Source organism: Phasianus colchicus, chromosome Z (genome assembly GCF_987193195.1).
Source record: "Phasianus colchicus chromosome Z, bPhaCol1.hap1.1, whole genome shotgun sequence".
Classification (NCBI taxonomy): Eukaryota; Metazoa; Chordata; class Aves; order Galliformes; family Phasianidae; genus Phasianus; species Phasianus colchicus.
In genome coordinates, this window is record NC_143476.1 from 31506791 (window position 1) to 31534408 (window position 27618).

At 60.7% G+C, this 27618-nt stretch overlaps 4 protein-coding genes across 4 annotated transcripts; all 4 read right to left on the bottom strand.

Annotated features, from left to right (window-relative positions):
* Positions 1 to 1996: 1996 nt before the first annotated feature.
* Positions 1997 to 5259, bottom strand: LOC149912799 (E3 ubiquitin-protein ligase PHF7-like). Its single transcript, XM_090131094.1, has 9 exons — positions 5072 to 5259; positions 4655 to 4746; positions 4466 to 4567; positions 4081 to 4205; positions 3745 to 3910; positions 3544 to 3650; positions 3208 to 3321; positions 2937 to 3055; positions 1997 to 2762 (listed from the first exon to the last, which is right to left on the bottom strand). The coding sequence occupies exons 1-9, from the start codon at positions 5121 to 5123 to the stop codon at positions 2008 to 2010; spliced, it is 1632 nt and encodes a 543-aa protein (XP_089987220.1). The 5' UTR covers positions 5124 to 5259; the 3' UTR covers positions 1997 to 2007.
* A 4025-nt stretch (positions 5260 to 9284) lies between these two features.
* LOC149912800 (E3 ubiquitin-protein ligase PHF7-like) lies at positions 9285 to 12669 on the bottom strand. Its single transcript, XM_090132023.1, has 9 exons — positions 12360 to 12669; positions 11943 to 12034; positions 11754 to 11855; positions 11369 to 11493; positions 11033 to 11198; positions 10832 to 10938; positions 10496 to 10609; positions 10225 to 10343; positions 9285 to 10050 (listed from the first exon to the last, which is right to left on the bottom strand). Exons 1-9 carry the CDS (start codon positions 12409 to 12411, stop codon positions 9296 to 9298), a joined length of 1632 nt encoding a protein of 543 aa, XP_089988149.1. The 5' UTR covers positions 12412 to 12669; the 3' UTR covers positions 9285 to 9295.
* A 3846-nt stretch (positions 12670 to 16515) lies between these two features.
* On the bottom strand, positions 16516 to 19956 carry LOC149912801 (E3 ubiquitin-protein ligase PHF7-like). Its single transcript, XM_090131914.1, has 9 exons — positions 19647 to 19956; positions 19230 to 19321; positions 19041 to 19142; positions 18656 to 18780; positions 18320 to 18485; positions 18119 to 18225; positions 17783 to 17896; positions 17512 to 17630; positions 16516 to 17337 (listed from the first exon to the last, which is right to left on the bottom strand). Exons 1-9 carry the CDS (start codon positions 19696 to 19698, stop codon positions 16583 to 16585), a joined length of 1632 nt encoding a protein of 543 aa, XP_089988040.1. The 5' UTR covers positions 19699 to 19956; the 3' UTR covers positions 16516 to 16582.
* A 3825-nt stretch (positions 19957 to 23781) lies between these two features.
* On the bottom strand, positions 23782 to 27222 carry LOC149912802 (E3 ubiquitin-protein ligase PHF7-like). Its single transcript, XM_090131941.1, has 9 exons — positions 26913 to 27222; positions 26496 to 26587; positions 26307 to 26408; positions 25922 to 26046; positions 25586 to 25751; positions 25385 to 25491; positions 25049 to 25162; positions 24778 to 24896; positions 23782 to 24603 (listed from the first exon to the last, which is right to left on the bottom strand). The coding sequence occupies exons 1-9, from the start codon at positions 26962 to 26964 to the stop codon at positions 23849 to 23851; spliced, it is 1632 nt and encodes a 543-aa protein (XP_089988067.1). The 5' UTR covers positions 26965 to 27222; the 3' UTR covers positions 23782 to 23848.
* Positions 27223 to 27618: the final 396 nt, after the last annotated feature.

Sequence of the window (27618 nt, forward strand, 5' to 3'; positions counted from 1 at the left end):
AGATAGAGGACAACACCCGCTCCCCTCCTAGCCTGTCTACCCCTTCTGAAGAGCCTGTAGCCCTCATTCACAGTACGCCAGTCGTGAGATTTGTCCCACCACGTTTCCCTGGGAGCAACCAGATCGTTATTTTCCAAGCACATCATGGCTTCCAGCTCCTCCTGCTTATTTCCCATGCTGTGTGCATTGGTGGAAAGGCACTTCAGCTGGGCTTTCTGGCACACTACCTTTCTAGAGGGGCCCTTCCTCAAACCTCCAAAAGAAATCTGAAGTTTTCCCCCACTGCTTCCTAGAGGGATATGAAAAGGTTTTGGACAGGGAATCGGCAAAATTACCTCCACTGTGGAGTTCCCAGTAGATCCTACAGCACCCTACAGGACAGTTTGGAGGTTTTTCCCCGCAATCTCCTGGCGTGACAGGAACCCTAAGTGTTTCTTTGTCCTGTCTCACTTGGCTCACCTCCCCTTCAATTTACAGTGCCTCACCCACGATGCCGAGCTGGGACTGTCTTCCAGTTCTCCCCGCCTCTCAGGACCCTGCTGTCTGCCTGACAGTGCCAGGACATGGGGTCCATCCCCCACTTTCTGGGGGGTGTCTCCCTGGCGCCTTCCTCTCTGGCATGCCTGGGAGTTACTCCACCAGTCAATCTCTTGCTCTCACTCCCTGATGGTCCTTCACCTCTCCACCTCCTCCCTGAGCTCTGCCACCATGCTGAGCAGATCTTCCACCTGCTCACCCCTCACACAGGTGCAGTTCCTGCCACCCTCCTCGACATCAGCAAGCAGGCTCAGGCACTCCCTGCAGCCGGAGGCCGGAACAGCCACATTCTTGGGCAGGGCCTCCGTCTGGGTCGCCACGGTCTTTGCGGGGCAAGCTGGTTGCCTGGTGGAGACCGTGGTAAACCTGTGGCCTCGGAGAGACAGTACCTACTGCCAGTAGGTAAGCTGGTCTCCAGAGCTAGGAGGGACAGTACTTCTGCGCCATCCTGCACAAGCTGCCACACCTGCTGCTGCAGTATGCTGTGGCTGCTGCGCACGTGCTGCCTTCTCCTCACTGCATCTGGCGGGCAGCGATGCATTGAGGCCCTCCCATAAGCTTTCCTAAGGCAAGGGGCGTGGATGCCGTTCCATTGCCCTGGCAATGCCGATGCCACATCAGCCACTCTCGTGAGAACTGTTGGGCTGCTCTGTTGGCTCGGGGTTCCGCTGGTAAAGGAACTGACCGAACCCGCCCCCGTCCCTTGCAATGAGTCGCTGCGATTCTGTCCGGGACGGCTCTGAAGCAGCTAACCCCGGCAGACAAGGATTATGTGAAGTATTAGATTGTGTTATCTTGCATTCCGATACCATATTTAGGAAATTGACTTTCCTCCTCAGATTGCTGCCGCTATTTTGTTCTTCGGCCCGCCTCCCATCTCCCTACCCTTCCCCCCTTCTCCCTTCCCCCCTTCTTCCTTGCCCCCTTCTCCCTTCCCCCTTTCACGGGATGTGGGTCTGTGGGTCCCCCGTGCCCGTTAGTCACGGAAACGGGCCAAACTGGCCTATAAACCGTCGATCCGCCTCCGTCCCCGCCCCTTTTTTTTTCAGGCCGTTGGGCCTGTGGGCATGCTGGCCCCTGTCACGGACACAGATAGATGTAGAGATAACTCCACGGCAACCATCTGGGAAGGTGCTGGGGAGAAGACAACCCTGTGGTCTCAGCTCCTAACACTGCCCACCGCAGGACAAGCAGAGAAGACTGAAGCCAACATGTGGGGAGTATATTTAGGGTTTATTTTTTTTGCCACTTGGAACCACAACCGTCACGCCAGGATGGGATATGGCTGATTCCGCGCTGTCTTTGGGAATGGTTGTGGGGATGTCTCCTCTGATGCTGGAACCGGGAGTGGCTTTGTGCTGGGGATGGTGGACCGAAGAATGAAAGCAGTATGGATGGACTCTCTGCAAGGTTGAATTTTTTTTGCCGCTGGGGACCACAGCCGTCACGTGGGGATGGGACACGGCGGCATCAGCGCCGTCTTTGGGACTGGCTGTGGGGACGCATTCCCTGACGGTTTGCCCGGGAGCGGCTTTGTGCCCGGGCTGGCCCCCGCTGCCTGGACCGGCTGCCACGGCCTGGTCGGGGCCGGCTGCGGGAAGCTGAAGCGCGACGCCCCAGTGGGGATCGGCTTCGAGTGCGGGCCCGCCCTCGTTGCCTGGATTGTCTCCTGCGTGCAGGCAGAGGGGAAGCCCTCGAGGACCTCGGTGGTGCTGGTGTGGCCGAGGTGCGGGTGCTGCTCGGAGCACCTTGGGTTGTTGCATGGCTCCCACCATGACGCCTTCGGGGCTGACTCTGGGAGCCTGAGGCCCGACCTTGCAGCGGGGAGCGGCTTCTTGTGCGGCCGGTCCCCCGCTGCCTGGGACGCTCTGTGGGCGCAGGTGCCGGGGAGGTTCTGGAGAACCGCACGGTCCTCCGTCTGCTGGGGCTCTGGGAGCCGGTCTCAGCACCTGCAGCTGGTGCCCGTCTCCTCCCACCACGTCCTCGTGGCTGCTGAGGGGTGCCCCGCTCCTCGGATAGACTTGGGTGGGCTGTGCTCTGCTCTGTTGCAGGCACTGCGGGCTGGACAGTGAACTCGGGCAGCTGGGAGCTGCAGGATGGGCCCGTTGCTGCCTGGCTGGTGGGGCCAGAACTGATGTTCTCAGGTCCCGAAAAGCTGGGGGATGGCCTCTGTACCATTTGGCTGGAAGTGCCGGGGCTGGCAAGGTCAGAGGTGGGGCGGGATGCTGTAAGGAGAGACAAGAAGGTCAGCAGGATGAACATGCATCCCCATCCCATGGGCAGGACAGGCTGCCATCCCTCGTGGGGCAGAGAGATCGTGGCAGGCTCAGCGCCTTGAGCACCCGCTGCCAGGCCTTGCCTGGCCCCAGTCCCGCGACACAGGGCTCTTTGCCTCTTACCGGTGCCCGCACCAGCGCAGGTGTTGCACTCCCAGCCGTTTCTGCGCATGGCCCAGAAGGAGCAGCACCAGTGCGTGCCTTCTGAGCCACAGGAATTGCAGAGCAGCAGCTGCCAGGGTCTGCGGAAGCAAACGGGTTGTGGCTGTGAGGACAAAGGGAGCCAAGGCAGGGAGCAGGCGGCACGGCTCTGGTGCTCAGCTCTTGCTCCCCCCGACCTGTGGTGAGGCTGAGATCCCACGCAGAGCCCCAGAGGATTGCGGAGGTCACTCACCCCTTTTCCTGTGCCCTCTCCCTGCCTCCGAGGTAAAAGCACATGCTAGCGTCGCAGCGCCTGTGCCTTTCTCGCAGCGACTGGTATGCTGCGTCGTCCCACCAGGATGGTCGTCTGCCAGAGAAGAGAGGGAATGTGATGAGTCCCCGGTGCCCCAGGCGTGAGGCAGATCCAGGGCCGCCCGGTTCAATTCCCCTTGATCTCATTCCCAGCTGCTCCGTGAAGATGAGACCGATGCTTGCAGGATGGCAAGGGACTGGGCCTGCCGGGGCAGTTTGTGGGCAGGCACAGCGCCTGTGCCTGAGTGAGTGCAGAACCGGGCGGAAGGACACCAACCTGGTTGGAATTTGGATCCCCAGCGTGGTCATTTGGGATCGGAATCGTCCCTTTCCTCCGCAGACGGGGCAGAAGAAACGCATGGTGGCTGCGTGTATGGCATGTTTCTGCAGGAGAAGCACAAGTGTGAGCGTGAGCGTGAGCGGGGCTGGCTGCTGCTGAGCACCGGCCATGCCCACGGGGCGAGGGGAGGGCTCCTACCCTGATGCAGGCCCGGTGGAACCAGGCCTGTTTGCACACCGGGCACACCAGGGTGTGGTAGGACGTGCTGTCCCCCACGGGCTCCAGGCAGATGACGCAGACGCAGGTGTTCTGCGATGGAGCTGCCTCCGCCGGCTGCCGAGGGCGATGTTCCCAGCAGAAGGACCTGGGCAGGAGGACAGAAGGGATGGGCGTGGTGAGAAGTGCTGTGAGGAGCGCAGAGGACCAGGAAAGAGCGCCAGGCCTGGGCTCTATCTCTGGCAGGATGCTGGGAGGTGTCGCTGCGGGTTCCTCCCTGCGAGGGACAGGGAGGGTCGGCAGCTTGGCTGCCCTTACCTGTGCTGCCCAAAGTATTGTGTGACGCATTCCCCGTCCTCGGCACAGGGCAGATGGAAGCTGCGCTCGCAACCTGTTTCCGCGCAGCTGATGGTAGCTCCCTTCCCGCCACAGACAAAGCAGTGCTGAAAAGAGCAGAGCGATCCCCGTCAGCAGTGGGCTCGGAGCCTCGTCGGCCGGCCCCACTTCTCCAGGCAGGGCGCAGGCTGCGGGCACCGCTGCCTCCCACTCTGCAGAGCTGCCTGGCAGATGAGGCTCGTCTGCTGTGGTGGAACTTTGTCCTGGAGCCGGTTGGAAGGGCCGCGATTGCTTTCTATAGGCCCTGGCAAAACCTTGGTGCGAGCCTCTACCGGCTCCGAGCTCGCCGTTCCGTTCAGGTCCTCACCTTCTGGTCTGCCAGCTGGATGGTGCGCTGGACGGCACCAATGGAGAAGCCAAAAATTCCCCCCACTGGGGATCTCCATTCCAAAAGGCCTTCGGCAAAGAACTGTAGGAGAGAAAAGAGCGGGGTCTCGTGAGGCCGGCAAGGAAGGGAGCATCCCTGGCAGGAGCCCTAGCCCTTGAGGGAACTCACCAAGCAGAATTCGTGGGCACAGAGCCCACCGTTGGCAAATGTCCGCCCGCAGATGTCCGGGTCGACCTGTGCCCGGCGGCACAGCACGCACACTGGAGAGGAAGGAGAGAGCAAGCGTGAGCAGCGGTGAGCACCTGGCAGGGTCAGGTAGCCCTGGCCATCCCCAGGGTCAGCTCCGTGCCTGCCGTGCCGGCTGAGGGGCAGGGCGGGAGGGGGTGGACGGGAAGGGGGCATTGCAGGCCCAGCGGCGCCAGCGGGCAGCCACAGCCCAAGCTCGCCCCCTGGCCAAGGAGCAGAGGGGCCCTGCCTGCCCGCGACGCTGGGGAGCCCCTGCCCGCCCCTCCCAGCCGCAGGCAGACTCCCAGCAGCTCTCTGCCCAGCAGCGGGGAGCTGCGCACAGGGATGCGGTGCTCTCACCTGACTCCCCAGAGATGGGGGTCTCCTCCTTCTCTTTGGACATGATCGGCATTGACAGCGAGAAGCAAGAGAGTCAAGAGAGTCCCTCCTCTCTCCGCGCCTCACCAGGCCGCAGTGAGCACAGCCCCAGCCCGGCAGCCTGTGCTCTGCTCCCGGCCCCGCGGGTCACAATGGCCACCACTGTGACATCACGGTGACATCACGGTCACCACCTCACGGGGCTGAGGGCGTGGCACCCATGCGGGAGGGCGGCGGCTCCTGTGGGCAGCGCAGGGCGCGGAGCCCGGTGCTGCCATCAGCAGGGAGCAAGGATGGCCTCCCTCAAGCCTTTTGCACCGTGCCCGTGCTGGGACGTTGCAGCAGAGAGTCTAATAAAGGTCTGCGGGTCAACAGCACAGCCAGCTTTTCTAGTGTGTGTTCGGAGTGACTTTCCACGGTCTGATGGTGACAGGACAAGGTTTTGAGCTAAGAAAAGGGGAGACCCGGTGAACTGCGAGAGGGAATTCCTCGCTCAGAGGGCTGTGAGGCCCTGGCACAGCTGCCCAGAGACGCTGCGGGCGCCCATCCCTGCAGGCGCTCCAGACCAGGTTACACAGGGCCCTGCTCCAACCTGACCTGTTGGGTGGCAGCGCTCCCATGGCAGGCACTTGGGTTGGCTGGGTTTTATGATCCTTTCCGATCCATGTCTTCACACGTCTAAGTTTCAACCCTTATTCAGTTCCCAGAGGCAAAGTGGCATAGGCAGGGCACGATTCCCTTTAAGCCTGCATACAAAATGAGTCAGGAAAACTTCTGACTCTGGTTTGCTTTCTTTGACCTGCTGGCAATGGTCACCATGCCTGAGACATGACAGGAGAGGAGCTGTCCCTTGTCCAGGGCTGCACTCCTGGAGTCACACTGGAGCATCCCTGCTCATCCAGCCTGACCATGAGAGTCAGCTTCTCCATGAAAGCCAGGTCAACGCTAATGGGAGAGCTCCCACGACTAGAGAGCCGCCCTCTCTGGAGATGCTCAAGGCCTCACTGGATAGGGCTTCAGGCAGCCTGATCTAGTGGGTGGCAACCAACACACTGCAGGAGTTTGGACCTTTAGATAGACTTTAATGTCCCTTCCGACCCAAGCCATCCCAGGATCCTGTGATTCAAAACTAGCTATCACCTCTGCATTGGTGAGCACCAGGTCCAGCAGGGCTTCAACTCGGGTCAGTCTGACTGGTACCTGGACGAGGAAGTAATCCTCAGCAGACTCCAGGAATCTCCTGGATTGTCTGCCACCCGCCGTGCTGCTATCCCGGCAGGCATTTAGCTGGTTGAATCCCCCATCAGGACGAGAGCCCGCGAGCGCGACAGCTCCTGCAGCTGACGCAAGAAGGCCTCGTTAACCGGCTCCCCCTGATTAGGTGGCCTGTAGCAGACCCCGACCACTAGATGCCCTTGACTGGGCCGATCCCTGATTTTCACCCATAAACTCCTGGTGTTGTGGTTTTGTGATTTTTCTTGTCGGAATTCCACATCATAACATCGTGGAAAGCAGTGGGAGTTAAAGAGTTAATGTTCTGGTTCTGTGGACTGCCTTTCTGGGGGTGTTTGGTTCTGGGAGAGGAGGGGAGGGGAGGGGAAGGGAGGGGAGGGGAGGGGAGGGGAGGGGAGGGGAGGGGAGGGGAGGGGAGGGGAGGAGTGGCATTCCCCAGAGGACTTCTCGCCCAGAGCAAGAAAGGTGGAGCTCCTGGCAGGACACCGGCCTTTCTCCCTCTCGTGGATTCTCTCGGTTTTGCAGCAGAGAAGCGAACTCTTCGTGGTTCCCTCTGCAGTCTATAGTGTAAGGCATCGGCTTTGGACACTCTCATTGTGTTTGATTTTATTGGATTTAGTAAACTAACGTTCTTCCTTAGATCGTTGTAGTTGCTCAGATTTTTCCTCCGTTAGACCCATCTACGATCTCCCTACCCTTGCCCTCAAGTCCTCTGCCTCATTAGTCACGGGGCCGGGCTGGCGGACTGGCCGTAAACCTTCAACACTTTTTTTTTTATCCTCTCCCCTGTGGTTTTTTTTTTTTTTTTTTTTGGCGGGGGGGGACGTGGGACGGGGAGGGGAGGGGAGGAGGGGGGAGGGGAGGGCTGCAGCCCCTGTCACAAACACAGATCTAGAGATAACTCCATGACAGCTCTCAGCCTGGTCATGGCTGTTACTCAGACACTTTGCAATCCGTCCCTTCCTAAGATAGAGGACAACACCCGCTCCCCTCCTAGCCTGTCTACCCCTTCTGAAGAGCCTGTAGCCCTCATTCACAGTACGCCAGTCGTGAGATTTGTCCCACCACGTTTCCCTGGGAGCAACCAGATCGTTATTTTCCAAGCACATCATGGCTTCCAGCTCCTCCTGCTTATTTCCCATGCTGTGTGCATTGGTGGAAAGGCACTTCAGCTGGGCTTTCTGGCACACTACCTTTCTAGAGGGGCCCTTCCTCAAACCTCCAAAAGAAATCTGAAGTTTTCCCCCACTGCTTCCTAGAGGGATATGAAAAGGTTTTGGACAGGGAATCGGCAAAATTACCTCCACTGTGGAGTTCCCAGTAGATCCTACAGCACCCTACAGGACAGTTTGGAGGTTTTTCCCCGCAATCTCCTGGCGTGACAGGAACCCTAAGTGTTTCTTTGTCCTGTCTCACTTGGCTCACCTCCCCTTCAATTTACAGTGCCTCACCCACGATGCCGAGCTGGGACTGTCTTCCAGTTCTCCCCGCCTCTCAGGACCCTGCTGTCTGCCTGACAGTGCCAGGACATGGGGTCCATCCCCCACTTTCTGGGGGGTGTCTCCCTGGCGCCTTCCTCTCTGGCATGCCTGGGAGTTACTCCACCAGTCAATCTCTTGCTCTCACTCCCTGATGGTCCTTCACCTCTCCACCTCCTCCCTGAGCTCTGCCACCATGCTGAGCAGATCTTCCACCTGCTCACCCCTCACACAGGTGCAGTTCCTGCCACCCTCCTCGACATCAGCAAGCAGGCTCAGGCACTCCCTGCAGCCGGAGGCCGGAACAGCCACATTCTTGGGCAGGGCCTCCGTCTGGGTCGCCACGGTCTTTGCGGGGCAAGCTGGTTGCCTGGTGGAGACCGTGGTAAACCTGTGGCCTCGGAGAGACAGTACCTACTGCCAGTAGGTAAGCTGGTCTCCAGAGCTAGGAGGGACAGTACTTCTGCGCCATCCTGCACAAGCTGCCACACCTGCTGCTGCAGTATGCTGTGGCTGCTGCGCACGTGCTGCCTTCTCCTCACTGCATCTGGCGGGCAGCGATGCATTGAGGCCCTCCCATAAGCTTTCCTAAGGCAAGGGGCGTGGATGCCGTTCCATTGCCCTGGCAATGCCGATGCCACATCAGCCACTCTCGTGAGAACTGTTGGGCTGCTCTGTTGGCTCGGGGTTCCGCTGGTAAAGGAACTGACCGAACCCGCCCCCGTCCCTTGCAATGAGTCGCTGCGATTCTGTCCGGGACGGCTCTGAAGCAGCTAACCCCGGCAGACAAGGATTATGTGAAGTATTAGATTGTGTTATCTTGCATTCCGATACCATATTTAGGAAATTGACTTTCCTCCTCAGATTGCTGCCGCTATTTTGTTCTTCGGCCCGCCTCCCATCTCCCTACCCTTCCCCCCTTCTCCCTTCCCCCCTTCTCCCTTGCCCCCTTCTCCCTTCCCCCTTTCACGGGATGTGGGTCTGTGGGTCCCCCGTGCCCGTTAGTCACGGAAACGGGCCAAACTGGCCTGTAAACCATCGATCCGCCTCCGTCCCCGCCCCTTTTTTTTTCAGGCCGTTGGGCCTGTGGGCATGCTGGCCCCTGTCACGGACACAGATAGATGTAGAGATAACTCCACGGCAACCATCTGGGAAGGTGCTGGGGAGAAGACAACCCTGTGGTCTCAGCTCCTAACACTGCCCACCGCAGGACAAGCAGAGAAGACTGAAGCCAACATGTGGGGAGTATATTTAGGGTTTATTTTTTTTGCCACTTGGAACCACAACCGTCACGCCAGGATGGGATATGGCTGATTCCGCGCTGTCTTTGGGAATGGTTGTGGGGATGTCTCCTCTGATGCTGGAACCGGGAGTGGCTTTGTGCTGGGGATGGTGGACCGAAGAATGAAAGCAGTATGGATGGACTCTCTGCAAGGTTGAATTTTTTTTGCCGCTGGGGACCACAGCCGTCACGTGGGGATGGGACACGGCGGCATCAGCGCCGTCTTTGGGACTGGCTGTGGGGACGCATTCCCTGACGGTTTGCCCGGGAGCGGCTTTGTGCCCGGGCTGGCCCCCGCTGCCTGGACCGGCTGCCACGGCCTGGTCGGGGCCGGCTGCGGGAAGCTGAAGCGCGACGCCCCAGTGGGGATCGGCTTCGAGTGCGGGCCCGCCCTCGTTGCCTGGATTGTCTCCTGCGTGCAGGCAGAGGGGAAGCCCTCGAGGACCTCGGTGGTGCTGGTGTGGCCGAGGTGCGGGTGCTGCTCGGAGCACCTTGGGTTGTTGCATGGCTCCCACCATGACGCCTTCGGGGCTGACTCTGGGAGCCTGAGGCCCGACCTTGCAGCGGGGAGCGGCTTCTTGTGCGGCCGGTCCCCCGCTGCCTGGGACGCTCTGTGGGCGCAGGTGCCGGGGAGGTTCTGGAGGACCGCGCGGTCCTCCGTCTGCTGGGGCTCTGGGAGCCGGTCTCAGCACCTGCAGCTGGTGCCCGTCTCCTCCCACCACGTCCTCGTGGCTGCTGAGGGGTGCCCCGCTCCTCGGATAGACTTGGGTGGGCTGTGCTCTGCTCTGTTGCAGGCACTGCGGGCTGGACAGTGAACTCGGGCAGCTGGGAGCTGCAGGATGGGCCCGTTGCTGCCTGGCTGGTGGGGCCAGAACTGATGTTCTCAGGTCCCGAAAAGCTGGGGGATGGCCTCTGTACCATTTGGCTGGAAGTGCCGGGGCTGGCAAGGTCAGAGGTGGGGCGGGATGCTGTAAGGAGAGACAAGAAGGTCAGCAGGATGAACATGCATCCCCATCCCATGGGCAGGACAGGCTGCCATCCCTCGTGGGGCAGAGAGATCGTGGCAGGCTCAGCGCCTTGAGCACCCGCTGCCAGGCCTTGCCTGGCCCCAGTCCCGCGACACAGGGCTCTTTGCCTCTTACCGGTGCCCGCACCAGCGCAGGTGTTGCACTCCCAGCCGTTTCTGCGCATGGCCCAGAAGGAGCAGCACCAGTGCGTGCCTTCTGAGCCACAGGAATTGCAGAGCAGCAGCTGCCAGGGTCTGCGGAAGCAAACGGGTTGTGGCTGTGAGGACAAAGGGAGCCAAGGCAGGGAGCAGGCGGCACGGCTCTGGTGCTCAGCTCTTGCTCCCCCCGACCTGTGGTGAGGCTGAGATCCCACGCAGAGCCCCAGAGGATTGCGGAGGTCACTCACCCCTTTTCCTGTGCCCTCTCCCTGCCTCCGAGGTAAAAGCACATGCTAGCGTCGCAGCGCCTGTGCCTTTCTCGCAGCGACTGGTATGCTGCGTCGTCCCACCAGGATGGTCGTCTGCCAGAGAAGAGAGGGAATGTGATGAGTCCCCGGTGCCCCAGGCGTGAGGCAGATCCAGGGCCGCCCGGTTCAATTCCCCTTGAGCTCATTCCCAGCTGCTCCGTGAAGATGAGACCGATGCTTGCAGGATGGCAAGGGACTGGGCCTGCCGGGGCAGTTTGTGGGCAGGCACAGCGCCTGTGCCTGAGTGAGTGCAGAACCGGGCGGAAGGACACCAACCTGGTTGGAATTTGGATCCCCAGCGTGGTCATTTGGGATCGGAATCGTCCCTTTCCTCCGCAGACGGGGCAGAAGAAACGCATGGTGGCTGCGTGTATGGCATGTTTCTGCAGGAGAAGCACAAGTGTGAGCGTGAGCGTGAGCGGGGCTGGCTGCTGCTGAGCACCGGCCATGCCCACGGGGCGAGGGGAGGGCTCCTACCCTGATGCAGGCCCGGTGGAACCAGGCCTGTTTGCACACCGGGCACACCAGGGTGTGGTAGGACGTGCTGTCCCCCACGGGCTCCAGGCAGATGACGCAGACGCAGGTGTTCTGCGATGGAGCTGCCTCCGCCGGCTGCCGAGGGCGATGTTCCCAGCAGAAGGACCTGGGCAGGAGGACAGAAGGGATGGGCGTGGTGAGAAGTGCTGTGAGGAGCGCAGAGGACCAGGAAAGAGCGCCAGGCCTGGGCTCTATCTCTGGCAGGATGCTGGGAGGTGTCGCTGCGGGTTCCTCCCTGCGAGGGACAGGGAGGGTCGGCAGCTTGGCTGCCCTTACCTGTGCTGCCCAAAGTATTGTGTGACGCATTCCCCGTCCTCGGCACAGGGCAGATGGAAGCTGCGCTCGCAACCTGTTTCCGCGCAGCTGATGGTAGCTCCCTTCCCGCCACAGACAAAGCAGTGCTGAAAAGAGCAGAGCGATCCCCGTCAGCAGTGGGCTCGGAGCCTCGTCGGCCGGCCCCACTTCTCCAGGCAGGGCGCAGGCTGCGGGCACCGCTGCCTCCCACTCTGCAGAGCTGCCTGGCAGATGAGGCTCGTCTGCTGTGGTGGAACTTTGTCCTGGAGCCGGTTGGAAGTGCCGCGATTGCTTTCTATAGGCCCTGGCAAAACCTTGGTGCGAGCCTCTACCGGCTCCGAGCTCGCCGTTCCGTTCAGGTCCTCACCTTCTGGTCTGCCAGCTGGATGGTGCGCTGGACGGCACCAATGGAGAAGCCAAAAATTCCCCCCACTGGGGATCTCCATTCCAAAAGGCCTTCGGCAAAGAACTGTAGGAGAGAAAAGAGCGGGGTCTCGTGAGGCCGGCAAGGAAGGGAGCATCCCTGGCAGGAGCCCTAGCCCTTGAGGGAACTCACCAAGCAGAATTCGTGGGCACAGAGCCCACCGTTGGCAAATGTCCGCCCGCAGATGTCCGGGTCGACCTGTGCCCGGCGGCACAGCACGCACACTGGAGAGGAAGGAGAGAGCAAGCGTGAGCAGCGGTGAGCACCTGGCAGGGTCGGGTAGCCCTGGCCATCCCCAGGGTCAGCTCCGTGCCTGCCGTGCCGGCTGAGGGGCAGGGCGGGAGGGGGTGGACGGGAAGGGGGCATTGCAGGCCCAGCGGCGCCAGCGGGCAGCCACAGCCCAAGCTCGCCCCCTGGCCAAGGAGCAGAGGGGCCCTGCCTGCCCGCGACGCTGGGGAGCCCCTGCCCGCCCCTCCCAGCCGCAGGCAGACTCCCAGCAGCTCTCTGCCCAGCAGCGGGGAGCTGCGCACAGGGATGCGGTGCTCTCACCTGACTCCCCAGAGATGGGGGTCTCCTCCTTCTCTTTGGACATGATCGGCATTGACAGCGAGAAGCAAGAGAGTCAAGAGAGTCCCTCCTCTCTCCGCGCCTCACCAGGCCGCAGTGAGCACAGCCCCAGCCCGGCAGCCTGTGCTCTGCTCCCGGCCCCGCGGGTCACAATGGCCACCACTGTGACATCACGGTGACATCACGGTCACCACCTCACGGGGCTGAGGGCGTGGCACCCATGCGGGAGGGCGGCGGCTCCTGTGGGCAGCGCAGGGCGCGGAGCCCGGTGCTGCCATCAGCAGGGAGCAAGGATGGCCTCCCTCAAGCCTTTTGCACCGTGCCCGTGCTGGGACGTTGCAGCAGAGAGTCTAATAAAGGTCTGCGGGTCAACAGCACAGCCAGCTTTTCTAGTGTGTGTTCGGAGTGACTTTCCACGGTCTGATGGTGACAGGACAAGGTTTTGAGCTAAGAAAAGGGGAGACCCGGTGAACTGCGAGAGGGAATTCCTCGCTCAGAGGGCTGTGAGGCCCTGGCACAGCTGCCCAGAGACGCTGCGGGCGCCCATCCCTGCAGGCGCTCCAGACCAGGTTGCACAGGGCCCTGCTCCAACCTGACCTGTTGGGTGGCAGCGCTCCCATGGCAGGCACTTGGGTTGGCTGGGTTTTATGATCCTTTCCGATCCATGTCTTCACACGTCTAAGTTTCAACCCTTATTCAGTTCCCAGAGGCAAAGTGGCATAGGCAGGGCACGATTCCCTTTAAGCCTGCATACAAAATGAGTCAGGAAAACTTCTGACTCTGGTTTGCTTTCTTTGACCTGCTGGCAATGGTCACCATGCCTGAGACATGACAGGAGAGGAGCTGTCCCTTGTCCAGGGCTGCACTCCTGGAGTCACACTGGAGCATCCCTGCTCATCCAGCCTGACCATGAGAGTCAGCTTCTCCATGAAAGCCAGGTCAACGCTAATGGGAGAGCTCCCACGACTAGAGAGCCGCCCTCTCTGGAGATGCTCAAGGCCTCACTGGATAGGGCTTCAGGCAGCCTGATCTAGTGGGTGGCAACCAACACACTGCAGGAGTTTGGACCTTTAGATAGACTTTAATGTCCCTTCCGACCCAAGCCATCCCAGGATCCTGTGATTCAAAACTAGCTATCACCTCTGCATTGGTGAGCACCAGGTCCAGCAGGGCTTCAACTCGGGTCAGTCTGACTGGTACCTGGACGAGGAAGTAATCCTCAGCAGACTCCAGGAATCTCCTGGATTGTCTGCCACCCGCCGTGCTGCTATCCCAGCAGGCATTTAGCTGGTTGAATCCCCCATCAGGACGAGAGCCCGCGAGCGCGACAGCTCCTGCAGCTGACGCAAGAAGGCCTCGTCAACAGGCTCCCCCTGATCAGGTGGCCTGTAGCAGACCCCGACCACTAGATGCCCTTGACTGGGCCGATCCCTGATTTTCACCCATAAACTCCTGGTGTTGTGGTTTTGTGATTTTTCTTGTCGGAATTCCACATCATAACATCGTGGAAAGCAGTGGGAGTTAAAGAGTTAATGTTCTGGTTCTGTGGACTGCCTTTCTGGGGGTGTTTTGGTTCTGGGAGAGGAGGGGAGGGGAGGGGAAGGGAGGGGAGGGGAGGGGAGGGGAGGGGAGGGGAGGGGAGGGGAGGGGAGGAGTGGCATTCCCCAGAGGACTTCTCGCCCAGAGCAAGAAAGGTGGAGCTCCTGGCAGGACACCGGCCTTTCTCCCTCTCGTGGATTCTCTCGGTTTTGCAGCAGAGAAGCGAACTCTTCGTGGTTCCCTCTGCAGTCTATAGTGTAAGGCATCGGCTTTGGACACTCTCATTGTGTTTGATTTTATTGGATTTAGTAAACTAACGTTCTTCCTTAGATCGTTGTAGTTGCTCAGATTTTTCCTCCGTTAGACCCATCTACGATCTCCCTACCCTTGCCCTCAAGTCCTCTGCCTCATTAGTCACGGGGCCGGGCTGGCGGACTGGCCGTAAACCTTCAACACTTTTTTTTTTATCCTCTCCCCTGTTTTTTTTTTTTTTTTTTTTTTTTTGGCGGGGGGGGGACGTGGGACGGGGAGGGGAGGGGAGGAGGGGGGAGGGGAGGGCTGCAGCCCCTGTCACAAACACAGATCTAGAGATAACTCCATGACAGCTCTCAGCCTGGTCATGGCTGTTACTCAGACACTTTGCAATCCGTCCCTTCCTAAGATAGAGGACAACACCCGCTCCCCTCCTAGCCTGTCTACCCCTTCTGAAGAGCCTGTAGCCCTCATTCACAGTACGCCAGTCGTGAGATTTGTCCCACCACGTTTCCCTGGGAGCAACCAGATCGTTATTTTCCAAGCACATCATGGCTTCCAGCTCCTCCTGCTTATTTCCCATGCTGTGTGCATTGGTGGAAAGGCACTTCAGCTGGGCTTTCTGGCACACTACCTTTCTAGAGGGGCCCTTCCTCAAACCTCCAAAAGAAATCTGAAGTTTTCCCCCACTGCTTCCTAGAGGGATATGAAAAGGTTTTGGACAGGGAATCGGCAAAATTACCTCCACTGTGGAGTTCCCAGTAGATCCTACAGCACCCTACAGGACAGTTTGGAGGTTTTTCCCCGCAATCTCCTGGCGTGACAGGAACCCTAAGTGTTTCTTTGTCCTGTCTCACTTGGCTCACCTCCCCTTCAATTTACAGTGCCTCACCCACGATGCCGAGCTGGGACTGTCTTCCAGTTCTCCCCGCCTCTCAGGACCCTGCTGTCTGCCTGACAGTGCCAGGACATGGGGTCCATCCCCCACTTTCTGGGGGGTGTCTCCCTGGCGCCTTCCTCTCTGGCATGCCTGGGAGTTACTCCACCAGTCAATCTCTTGCTCTCACTCCCTGATGGTCCTTCACCTCTCCACCTCCTCCCTGAGCTCTGCCACCATGCTGAGCAGATCTTCCACCTGCTCACCCCTCACACAGGTGCAGTTCCTGCCACCCTCCTCGACATCAGCAAGCAGGCTCAGGCACTCCCTGCAGCCGGAGGCCGGAACAGCCACATTCTTGGGCAGGGCCTCCGTCTGGGTCGCCACGGTCTTTGCGGGGCAAGCTGGTTGCCTGGTGGAGACCGTGGTAAACCTGTGGCCTCGGAGAGACAGTACCTACTGCCAGTAGGTAAGCTGGTCTCCAGAGCTAGGAGGGACAGTACTTCTGCGCCATCCTGCACAAGCTGCCACACCTGCTGCTGCAGTATGCTGTGGCTGCTGCGCACGTGCTGCCTTCTCCTCACTGCATCTGGCGGGCAGCGATGCATTGAGGCCCTCCCATAAGCTTTCCTAAGGCAAGGGGCGTGGATGCCGTTCCATTGCCCTGGCAATGCCGATGCCACATCAGCCACTCTCGTGAGAACTGTTGGGCTGCTCTGTTGGCTCGGGGTTCCGCTGGTAAAGGAACTGACCGAACCCGCCCCCGTCCCTTGCAATGAGTCGCTGCGATTCTGTCCGGGACGGCTCTGAAGCAGCTAACCCCGGCAGACAAGGATTATGTGAAGTATTAGATTGTGTTATCTTGCATTCCGATACCATATTTAGGAAATTGACTTTCCTCCTCAGATTGCTGCCGCTATTTTGTTCTTCGGCCCGCCTCCCATCTCCCTACCCTTCCCCCCTTCTCCCTTCCCCCCTTCTCCCTTGCCCCCTTCTCCCTTCCCCCTTTCACGGGATGTGGGTCTGTGGGTCCCCCGTGCCCGTTAGTCACGGAAACGGGCCAAACTGGCCTATAAACCGTCGATACGCCTCCGTCCCCGCCCCTTTTTTTTTCAGGCCGTTGGGCCTGTGGGCATGCTGGCCCCTGTCACGGACACAGATAGATGTAGAGATAACTCCACGGCAACCATCTGGGAAGGTGCTGGGGAGAAGACAACCCTGTGGTCTCAGCTCCTAACACTGCCCACCGCAGGACAAGCAGAGAAGACTGAAGCCAACATGTGGGGAGTATATTTAGGGTTTATTTTTTTTGCCACTTGGAACCACAACCGTCACGCCAGGATGGGATATGGCTGATTCCGCGCTGTCTTTGGGAATGGTTGTGGGGATGTCTCCTCTGATGCTGGAACCGGGAGTGGCTTTGTGCTGGGGATGGTGGACCGAAGAATGAAAGCAGTATGAATGGACTCTCTGCAAGGTTGAATTTTTTTTGCCGCTGGGGACCACAGCCGTCACGTGGGGATGGGACACGGCGGCATCAGCGCCGTCTTTGGGACTGGCTGTGGGGACGCATTCCCTGACGGTTTGCCCGGGAGCGGCTTTGTGCCCGGGCTGGCCCCCGCTGCCTGGACCGGCTGCCACGGCCTGGTCGGGGCCGGCTGCGGGAAGCTGAAGCGCGACGCCCCAGTGGGGATCGGCTTCGAGTGCGGGCCCGCCCTCGTTGCCTGGATTGTCTCCTGCGTGCAGGCAGAGGGGAAGCCCTCGAGGACCTCGGTGGTGCTGGTGTGGCCGAGGTGCGGGTGCTGCTCGGAGCACCTTGGGTTGTTGCATGGCTCCCACCATGACGCCTTCGGGGCTGACTCTGGGAGCCTGAGGCCCGACCTTGCAGCGGGGAGCGGCTTCTTGTGCGGCCGGTCCCCCGCTGCCTGGGACGCTCTGTGGGCGCAGGTGCCGGGGAGGTTCTGGAGGACCGCGCGGTCCTCCGTCTGCTGGGGCTCTGGGAGCCGGTCTCAGCACCTGCAGCTGGTGCCCGTCTCCTCCCACCACGTCCTCGTGGCTGCTGAGGGGTGCCCCGCTCCTCGGATAGACTTGGGTGGGCTGTGCTCTGCTCTGTTGCAGGCACTGCGGGCTGGACAGTGAACTCGGGCAGCTGGGAGCTGCAGGATGGGCCCGTTGCTGCCTGGCTGGTGGGGCCAGAACTGATGTTCTCAGGTCCCGAAAAGCTGGGGGATGGCCTCTGTACCATTTGGCTGGAAGTGCCGGGGCTGGCAAGGTCAGAGGTGGGGCGGGATGCTGTAAGGAGAGACAAGAAGGTCAGCAGGATGAACATGCATCCCCATCCCATGGGCAGGACAGGCTGCCATCCCTCGTGGGGCAGAGAGATCGTGGCAGGCTCAGCGCCTTGAGCACCCGCTGCCAGGCCTTGCCTGGCCCCAGTCCCGCGACACAGGGCTCTTTGCCTCTTACCGGTGCCCGCACCAGCGCAGGTGTTGCACTCCCAGCCGTTTCTGCGCATGGCCCAGAAGGAGCAGCACCAGTGCGTGCCTTCTGAGCCACAGGAATTGCAGAGCAGCAGCTGCCAGGGTCTGCGGAAGCAAACGGGTTGTGGCTGTGAGGACAAAGGGAGCCAAGGCAGGGAGCAGGCGGCACGGCTCTGGTGCTCAGCTCTTGCTCCCCCCGACCTGTGGTGAGGCTGAGATCCCACGCAGAGCCCCAGAGGATTGCGGAGGTCACTCACCCCTTTTCCTGTGCCCTCTCCCTGCCTCCGAGGTAAAAGCACATGCTAGCGTCGCAGCGCCTGTGCCTTTCTCGCAGCGACTGGTATGCTGCGTCGTCCCACCAGGATGGTCGTCTGCCAGAGAAGAGAGGGAATGTGATGAGTCCCCGGTGCCCCAGGCGTGAGGCAGATCCAGGGCCGCCCGGTTCAATTCCCCTTGAGCTCATTCCCAGCTGCTCCGTGAAGATGAGACCGATGCTTGCAGGATGGCAAGGGACTGGGCCTGCCGGGGCAGTTTGTGGGCAGGCACAGCGTCTGTGCCTGAGTGAGTGCAGAACCGGGCGGAAGGACACCAACCTGGTTGGAATTTGGATCCCCAGCGTGGTCATTTGGGATCGGAATCGTCCCTTTCCTCCGCAGACGGGGCAGAAGAAACGCATGGTGGCTGCGTGTATGGCATGTTTCTGCAGGAGAAGCACAAGTGTGAGCGTGAGCGTGAGCGGGGCTGGCTGCTGCTGAGCACCGGCCATGCCCACGGGGCGAGGGGAGGGCTCCTACCCTGATGCAGGCCCGGTGGAACCAGGCCTGTTTGCACACCGGGCACACCAGGGTGTGGTAGGACGTGCTGTCCCCCACGGGCTCCAGGCAGATGACGCAGACGCAGGTGTTCTGCGATGGAGCTGCCTCCGCCGGCTGCCGAGGGCGATGTTCCCAGCAGAAGGACCTGGGCAGGAGGACAGAAGGGATGGGCGTGGTGAGAAGTGCTGTGAGGAGCGCAGAGGACCAGGAAAGAGCGCCAGGCCTGGGCTCTATCTCTGGCAGGATGCTGGGAGGTGTCGCTGCGGGTTCCTCCCTGCGAGGGACAGGGAGGGTCGGCAGCTTGGCTGCCCTTACCTGTGCTGCCCAAAGTATTGTGTGACGCATTCCCCGTCCTCGGCGCAGGGCAGATGGAAGCTGCGCTCGCAACCTGTTTCCGCGCAGCTGATGGTAGCTCCCTTCCCGCCACAGACAAAGCAGTGCTGAAAAGAGCAGAGCGATCCCCGTCAGCAGTGGGCTCGGAGCCTCGTCGGCCGGCCCCACTTCTCCAGGCAGGGCGCAGGCTGCGGGCACCGCTGCCTCCCACTCTGCAGAGCTGCCTGGCAGATGAGGCTCGTCTGCTGTGGTGGAACTTTGTCCTGGAGCCGGTTGGAAGGGCCGCGATTGCTTTCTATAGGCCCTGGCAAAACCTTGGTGCGAGCCTCTACCGGCTCCGAGCTCGCCGTTCCGTTCAGGTCCTCACCTTCTGGTCTGCCAGCTGGATGGTGCGCTGGACGGCACCAATGGAGAAGCCAAAAATTCCCCCCACTGGGGATCTCCATTCCAAAAGGCCTTCGGCAAAGAACTGTAGGAGAGAAAAGAGCGGGGTCTCGTGAGGCCGGCAAGGAAGGGAGCATCCCTGGCAGGAGCCCTAGCCCTTGAGGGAACTCACCAAGCAGAATTCGTGGGCACAGAGCCCACCGTTGGCAAATGTCCGCCCGCAGATGTCCGGGTCGACCTGTGCCCGGCGGCACAGCACGCACACTGGAGAGGAAGGAGAGAGCAAGCGTGAGCAGCGGTGAGCACCTGGCAGGGTCGGGTAGCCCTGGCCATCCCCAGGGTCAGCTCCGTGCCTGCCGTGCCGGCTGAGGGGCAGGGCGGGAGGGGGTGGACGGGAAGGGGGCATTGCAGGCCCAGCGGCGCCAGCGGGCAGCCACAGCCCAAGCTCGCCCCCTGGCCAAGGAGCAGAGGGGCCCTGCCTGCCCGCGACGCTGGGGAGCCCCTGCCCGCCCCTCCCAGCCGCAGGCAGACTCCCAGCAGCTCTCTGCCCAGCAGCGGGGAGCTGCGCACAGGGATGCGGTGCTCTCACCTGACTCCCCAGAGATGGGGGTCTCCTCCTTCTCTTTGGACATGATCGGCATTGACAGCGAGAAGCAAGAGAGTCAAGAGAGTCCCTCCTCTCTCCGCGCCTCACCAGGCCGCAGTGAGCACAGCCCCAGCCCGGCAGCCTGTGCTCTGCTCCCGGCCCCGCGGGTCACAATGGCCACCACTGTGACATCACGGTGACATCACGGTCACCACCTCACGGGGCTGAGGGCGTGGCACCCATGCGGGAGGGCGGCGGCTCCTGTGGGCAGCGCAGGGCGCGGAGCCCGGTGCTGCCATCAGCAGGGAGCAAGGATGGCCTCCCTCAAGCCTTTTGCACCGTGCCCGTGCTGGGACGTTGCAGCAGAGAGTCTAATAAAGGTCTGCGGGTCAACAGCACAGCCAGCTTTTCTAGTGTGTGTTCGGAGTGACTTTCCACGGTCTGATGGTGACAGGACAAGGTTTTGAGCTAAGAAAAGGGGAGACCCGGTGAACTGCGAGAGGGAATTCCTCGCTCAGAGGGCTGTGAGGCCCTGGCACAGCTGCCCAGAGACGCTGCGGGCGCCCATCCCTGCAGGCGCTCCAGACCAGGTTGCACAGGGCCCTGCTCCAACCTGACCTGTTGGGTGGCAGCGCTCCCATGGCAGGCACTTGGGTTGGCTGGGTTTTATGATCCTTTCCGATCCATGTCTTCACACGTCTAAGTTTCAACCCTTATTCAGTTCCCAGAGGCAAAGTGGCATAGGCAGGGCACGATTCCCTTTAAGCCTGCATACAAAATGAGTCAGGAAAACTTCTGACTCCGGTTTGCTTTCTTTGACCTGCTGGCAATGGTCACCATGCCTGAGACATGACAGGAGAGGAGCTGTCCCTTGTCCAGGGCTGCACTCCTGGAGTCACACTGGAGCATCCCTGCTCATCCAGCCTGACCATGAGAGTCAGCTTCTCCATGAAAGCCAGGTCAACGCTAATGGGAGAGCTCCCACGACTAGAGAGCCGCCCTCTCTGGAGATGCTCAAGGCCTCACTGGATAGGGCTTCAGGCAGCCTGATCTAGTGGGTGGCAACCAACACACTGCAGGAGTTTGGACCTTTAGATAGACTTTAATGTCCCTTCCGACCCAAGCCATCCCAGGATCCTGTGATTCAAAACTAGCTATCACCTCTGCATTGGTGAGCACCAGGTCCAGCAGGGCTTCAACTCGGGTCAGTCTGACTGGTACCTGGACGAGGAAGTAATCCTCAGCAGACTCCAGGAATCTCCTGGATTGTCTGCCACCCGCCGTGCTGCTATCCCAGCAGGCATTTAGCTGGTTGAATCCCCCATCAGGACGAGAGCCCGCGAGCGCGACAGCTCCTGCAGCTGACGCAAGAAGGCCTCGTCAACAGGCTCCCCCTGATCAGGTGGCCTGTAGCAGACCCCGACCACTAGATGCCCTTGACTGGGCCGATCCCTGATTTTCACCCATAAACTCCTGGTGTTGTGGTTTTGTGATTTTTCTTGTCGGAATTCCACATCATAACATCGTGGAAAGCAGTGGGAGTTAAAGAGTTAATGTTCTGGTTCTGTGGACTGCCTTTCTGGGGGTGTTTTGGTTCTGGGAGGGGAGGGGAGGGGAGGGGAAGGGAGGGGAGGGGAGGGGAGGGGAGGGGAGGAGTGGCATTCCCCAGAGGACTTCTCGCCCAGAGCAAGAAAGGTGGAGCTCCTGGCAGGACACCGGCCTTTCTCCCTCTCGTGGATTCTCTCGGTTTTGCAGCAGAGAAGCGAACTCTTCGTGGTTCCCTCTGCAGTCTATAGTGTAAGGCATCGGCTTTGGACACTCTCATTGTGTTTGATTTTATTGGATTTAGTAAACTAACGTTCTTCCTTAGATCGTTGTAGTTGCTCAGATTTTTCCTCCGTTAGACCCATCTACGATCTCCCTACCCTTGCCCTCAAGTCCTCTGCCTCATTAGTCACGGGGCCGGGCTGGCGGACTGGCCGTAAACCTTCAACACTTTTTTTTTTATCCTCTCCCCTGTGTGTTTTTTTTTTTTTTTTTTTTGGCGGGGGGGGGACGTGGGACGGGGAGGGGAGGGGAGGAGGGGGGAGGGGAGGGCTGCAGCCCCTGTCACAAACACAGATCTAGAGATAACTCCATGACAGCTCTCAGCCTGGTCATGGCTGTTACTCAGACACTTTGCAATCCGTCCCTTCCTAAGATAGAGGACAACACCCGCTCCCCTCCTAGCCTGTCTACCCCTTCTGAAGAGCCTGTAGCCCTCATTCACAGTACGCCAGTCGTGAGATTTGTCCCACCACGTTTCCCTGGGAGCAACCAGATCGTTATTTTCCAAGCACATCATGGCTTCCAGCTCCTCCTGCTTATTTCCCATGCTGTGTGCATTGGTGGAAAGGCACTTCAGCTGGGCTTTCTGGCACACTACCTTTCTAGAGGGGCCCTTCCTCAAACCTCCAAAAGAAATCTGAAGTTTTCCCCCACTGCTTCCTAGAGGGATATGAAAAGGTTTTGGACAGGGAATCGGCAAAATTACCTCCACTGTGGAGTTCCCAGTAGATCCTACAGCACCCTACAGGACAGTTTGGAGGTTTTTCCCCGCAATCTCCTGGCGTGACAGGAACCCTAAGTGTTTCTTTGTCCTGTCTCACTTGGCTCACCTCCCCTTCAATTTACAGTGCCTCACCCACGATGCCGAGCTGGGACTGTCTTCCAGTTCTCCCCGCCTCTCAGGACCCTGCTGTCTGCCTGACAGTGCCAGGACATGGGGTCCATCCCCCACTTTCTAGGGGGTGTCTCCCTGGCGCCTTCCTCTCTGGCATGCCTGGGAGTTACTCCACCAGTCAATCTCTTGCTCTCACTCCCTGATGGTCCTTCACCTCTCCACCTCCTCCCTGAGCTCTGCCACCATGCTGAGCAGATCTTCCACCTGCTCACCCCTCACACAGGTGCAGTTCCTGCCACCCTCCTCGACATCAGCAAGCAGGCTCAGGCACTCCCTGCAGCCGGAGGCCGGAACAGCCACATTCTTGGGCAGGGCCTCCGTCTGGGTCGCCACGGTCTTTGCGGGGCAAGCTGGTTGCCTGGTGGAGACCGTGGTAAACCTGTGGCCTCGGAGAGACAGTACCTACTGCCAGTAGGTAAGCTGGTCTCCAGAGCTAGGAGGGACAGTACTTCTGCGCCATCCTGCACAAGCTGCCACACCTGCTGCTGCAGTATGCTGTGGCTGCTGCGCACGTGCTGCCTTCTCCTCACTGCATCTGGCGGGCAGCGATGCATTGAGGCCCTCCCATAAGCTTTCCTAAGGCAAGGGGCGTGGATGCCGTTCCATTGCCCTGGCAATGCCGATGCCACATCAGCCACTCTCGTGAGAACTGTTGGGCTGCTCTGTTGGCTCGGGGTTCCGCTGGTAAAGGAACTGACCGAACCCGCCCCCGTCCCTTGCAATGAGTCGCTGCGATTCTGTCCGGGACGGCTCTGAAGCAGCTAACCCCGGCAGACAAGGATTATGTGAAGTATTAGATTGTGTTATCTTGCATTCCGATACCATATTTAGGAAATTGACTTTCCTCCTCAGATTGCTGCCGCTATTTTGTTCTTCGGCCCGCCTCCCATCTCCCTACCCTTCCCCCCTTCTCCCTTCCCCCCTTCTTCCTTGCCCCCTTCTCCCTTCCCCCTTTCACGGGATGTGGGTCTGTGGGTCCCCCGTGCCCGTTAGTCACGGAAACGGGCCAAACTGGCCTATAAACCGTCGATACGCCTCCGTCCCCGCCCCTTTTTTTTTCAGGCCGTTGGGCCTGTGGGCATGCTGGCCCCTGTCACGGACACAGATAGATGTAGAGATAACTCCACGGCAACCATCTGGGAAGGTGCTGGGGAGAAGACAACCCTGTGGTCTCAGCTCCTAACACTGCCCACCGCAGGACAAGCAGAGAAGACTGAAGCCAACATGTGGGGAGTATATTTAGGGTTTATTTTTTTTGCCACTTGGAACCACAACCGTCACGCCAGGATGGGATATGGCTGATTCCGCGCTGTCTTTGGGAATGGTTGTGGGGATGTCTCCTCTGATGCTGGAACCGGGAGTGGCTTTGTGCTGGGGATGGTGGACCGAAGAATGAAAGCAGTATGAATGGACTCTCTGCAAGGTTGAATTTTTTTTGCCGCTGGGGACCACAGCCGTCACGTGGGGATGGGACACGGCGGCATCAGCGCCGTCTTTGGGACTGGCTGTGGGGACGCATTCCCTGACGGTTTGCCCGGGAGCGGCTTTGTGCCCGGGCTGGCCCCCGCTGCCTGGACCGGCTGCCACGGCCTGGTCGGGGCCGGCTGCGGGAAGCTGAAGCGCGACGCCCCAGTGGGGATCGGCTTCGAGTGCGGGCCCGCCCTCGTTGCCTGGATTGTCTCCTGCGTGCAGGCAGAGGGGAAGCCCTCGAGGACCTCGGTGGTGCTGGTGTGGCCGAGGTGCGGGTGCTGCTCGGAGCACCTTGGGTTGTTGCATGGCTCCCACCATGACGCCTTCGGGGCTGACTCTGGGAGCCTGAGGCCCGACCTTGCAGCGGGGAGCGGCTTCTTGTGCGGCCGGTCCCCCGCTGCCTGGGACGCTCTGTGGGCGCAGGTGCCGGGGAGGTTCTGGAGGACCGCGCGGTCCTCCGTCTGCTGGGGCTCTGGGAGCCGGTCTCAGCACCTGCAGCTGGTGCCCGTCTCCTCCCACCACGTCCTCGTGGCTGCTGAGGGGTGCCCCGCTCCTCGGATAGACTTGGGTGGGCTGTGCTCTGCTCTGTTGCAGGCACTGCGGGCTGGACAGTGAACTCGGGCAGCTGGGAGCTGCAGGATGGGCCCGTTGCTGCCTGGCTGGTGGGGCCAGAACTGATGTTCTCAGGTCCCGAAAAGCTGGGGGATGGCCTCTGTACCATTTGGCTGGAAGTGCCGGGGCTGGCAAGGTCAGAGGTGGGGCGGGATGCTGTAAGGAGAGACAAGAAGGTCAGCAGGATGAACATGCATCCCCATCCCATGGGCAGGACAGGCTGCCATCCCTCGTGGGGCAGAGAGATCGTGGCAGGCTCAGCGCCTTGAGCACCCGCTGCCAGGCCTTGCCTGGACCCAGTCCCGCGACACAGGGCTCTTTGCCTCTTACCGGTGCCCGCACCAGCGCAGGTGTTGCACTCCCAGCCGTTTCTGCGCATGGCCCAGAAGGAGCAGCACCAGTGCGTGCCTTCTGAGCCACAGGAATTGCAGAGCAGCAGCTGCCAGGGTCTGCGGAAGCAAACGGGTTGTGGCTGTGAGGACAAAGGGAGCCAAGGCAGGGAGCAGGCGGCACGGCTCTGGTGCTCAGCTCTTGCTCCCCCCGACCTGTGGTGAGGCTGAGATCCCACGCAGAGCCCCAGAGGATTGCGGAGGTCACTCACCCCTTTTCCTGTGCCCTCTCCCTGCCTCCGAGGTAAAAGCACATGCTAGCGTCGCAGCGCCTGTGCCTTTCTCGCAGCGACTGGTATGCTGCGTCGTCCCACCAGGATGGTCGTCTGCCAGAGAAGAGAGGGAATGTGATGAGTCCCTGGTGCCCCAGGCGTGAGGCAGATCCAGGGCCGCCCGGTTCAATTCCCCTTGAGCTCATTCCCAGCTGCTCCGTGAAGATGAGACCGATGCTTGCAGGATGGCAAGGGACTGGGCCTGCCGGGGCAGTTTGTGGGCAGGCACAGCGCCTGTGCCTGAGTGAGTGCAGAACCTGGCGGAAGGACACCAACCTGGTTGGAATTTGGATCCCCAGCGTGGTCATTTGGGATCGGAATCGTCCCTTTCCTCCGCAGACGGGGCAGAAGAAACGCATGGTGGCTGCGTGTATGGCATGTTTCTGCAGGAGAAGCACAAGTGTGAGCGTGAGCGTGAGCGGGGCTGGCTGCTGCTGAGCACCGGCCATGCCCACGGGGCGAGGGGAGGGCTCCTACCCTGATGCAGGCCCGGTGGAACCAGGCCTGTTTGCACACCGGGCACACCAGGGTGTGGTAGGACGTGCTGTCCCCCACGGGCTCCAGGCAGATGACGCAGACGCAGGTGTTCTGCGATGGAGCTGCCTCCGCCGGCTGCCGAGGGCGATGTTCCCAGCAGAAGGACCTGGGCAGGAGGACAGAAGGGATGGGCGTGGTGAGAAGTGCTGTGAGGAGCGCAGAGGACCAGGAAAGAGCGCCAGGCCTGGGCTCTATCTCTGGCAGGATGCTGGGAGGTGTCGCTGCGGGTTCCTCCCTGCGAGGGACAGGGAGGGTCGGCAGCTTGGCTGCCCTTACCTGTGCTGCCCAAAGTATTGTGTGACGCATTCCCCGTCCTCGGCACAGGGCAGATGGAAGCTGCGCTCGCAACCTGTTTCCGCGCAGCTGATGGTAGCTCCCTTCCCGCCACAGACAAAGCAGTGCTGAAAAGAGCAGAGCGATCCCCGTCAGCAGTGGGCTCGGAGCCTCGTCGGCCGGCCCCACTTCTCCAGGCAGGGCGCAGGCTGCGGGCACCGCTGCCTCCCACTCTGCAGAGCTGCCTGGCAGATGAGGCTCGTCTGCTGTGGTGGAACTTTGTCCTGGAGCCGGTTGGAAGGGCCGCGATTGCTTTCTATAGGCCCTGGCAAAACCTTGGTGCGAGCCTCTACCGGCTCCGAGCTCGCCGTTCCGTTCAGGTCCTCACCTTCTGGTCTGCCAGCTGGATGGTGCGCTGGACGGCACCAATGGAGAAGCCAAAAATTCCCCCCACTGGGGATCTCCATTCCAAAAGGCCTTCGGCAAAGAACTGTAGGAGAGAAAAGAGCGGGGTCTCGTGAGGCCGGCAAGGAAGGGAGCATCCCTGGCAGGAGCCCTAGCCCTTGAGGGAACTCACCAAGCAGAATTCGTGGGCACAGAGCCCACCGTTGGCAAATGTCCGCCCGCAGATGTCCGGGTCGACCTGTGCCCGGCGGCACAGCACGCACACTGGAGAGGAAGGAGAGAGCAAGCGTGAGCAGCGGTGAGCACCTGGCAGGGTCGGGTAGCCCTGGCCATCCCCAGGGTCAGCTCCGTGCCTGCCGTGCCGGCTGAGGGGCAGGGCGGGAGGGGGTGGACGGGAAGGGGGCATTGCAGGCCCAGCGGCGCCAGCGGGCAGCCACAGCCCAAGCTCGCCCCCTGGCCAAGGAGCAGAGGGGCCCTGCCTGCCCGCGACGCTGGGGAGCCCCTGCCCGCCCCTCCCAGCCGCAGGCAGACTCCCAGCAGCTCTCTGCCCAGCAGCGGGGAGCTGCGCACAGGGATGCGGTGCTCTCACCTGACTCCCCAGAGATGGGGGTCTCCTCCTTCTCTTTGGACATGATCGGCATTGACAGCGAGAAGCAAGAGAGTCAAGAGAGTCCCTCCTCTCTCCGCGCCTCACCAGGCCGCAGTGAGCACAGCCCCAGCCCGGCAGCCTGTGCTCTGCTCCCGGCCCCGCGGGTCACAATGGCCACCACTGTGACATCACGGTGACATCACGGTCACCACCTCACGGGGCTGAGGGCGTGGCACCCATGCGGGAGGGCGGCGGCTCCTGTGGGCAGCGCAGGGCGCGGAGCCCGGTGCTGCCATCAGCAGGGAGCAAGGATGGCCTCCCTCAAGCCTTTTGCACCGTGCCCGTGCTGGGACGTTGCAGCAGAGAGTCTAATAAAGGTCTGCGGGTCAACAGCACAGCCAGCTTTTCTAGTGTGTGTTCGGAGTGACTTTCCACGGTCTGATGGTGACAGGACAAGGTTTTGAGCTAAGAAAAGGGGAGACCCGGTGAACTGCGAGAGGGAATTCCTCGCTCAGAGGGCTGTGAGGCCCTGGCACAGCTGCCCAGAGACGCTGCGGGCGCCCATCCCTGCAGGCGCTCCAGACCAGGTTGCACAGGGCCCTGCTCCAACCTGACCTGTTGGGTGGCAGCGCTCCCATGGCAGGCACTTGGGTTGGCTGGGTTTTATGATCCTTTCCGATCCATGTCTTCACACGTCTAAGTTTCA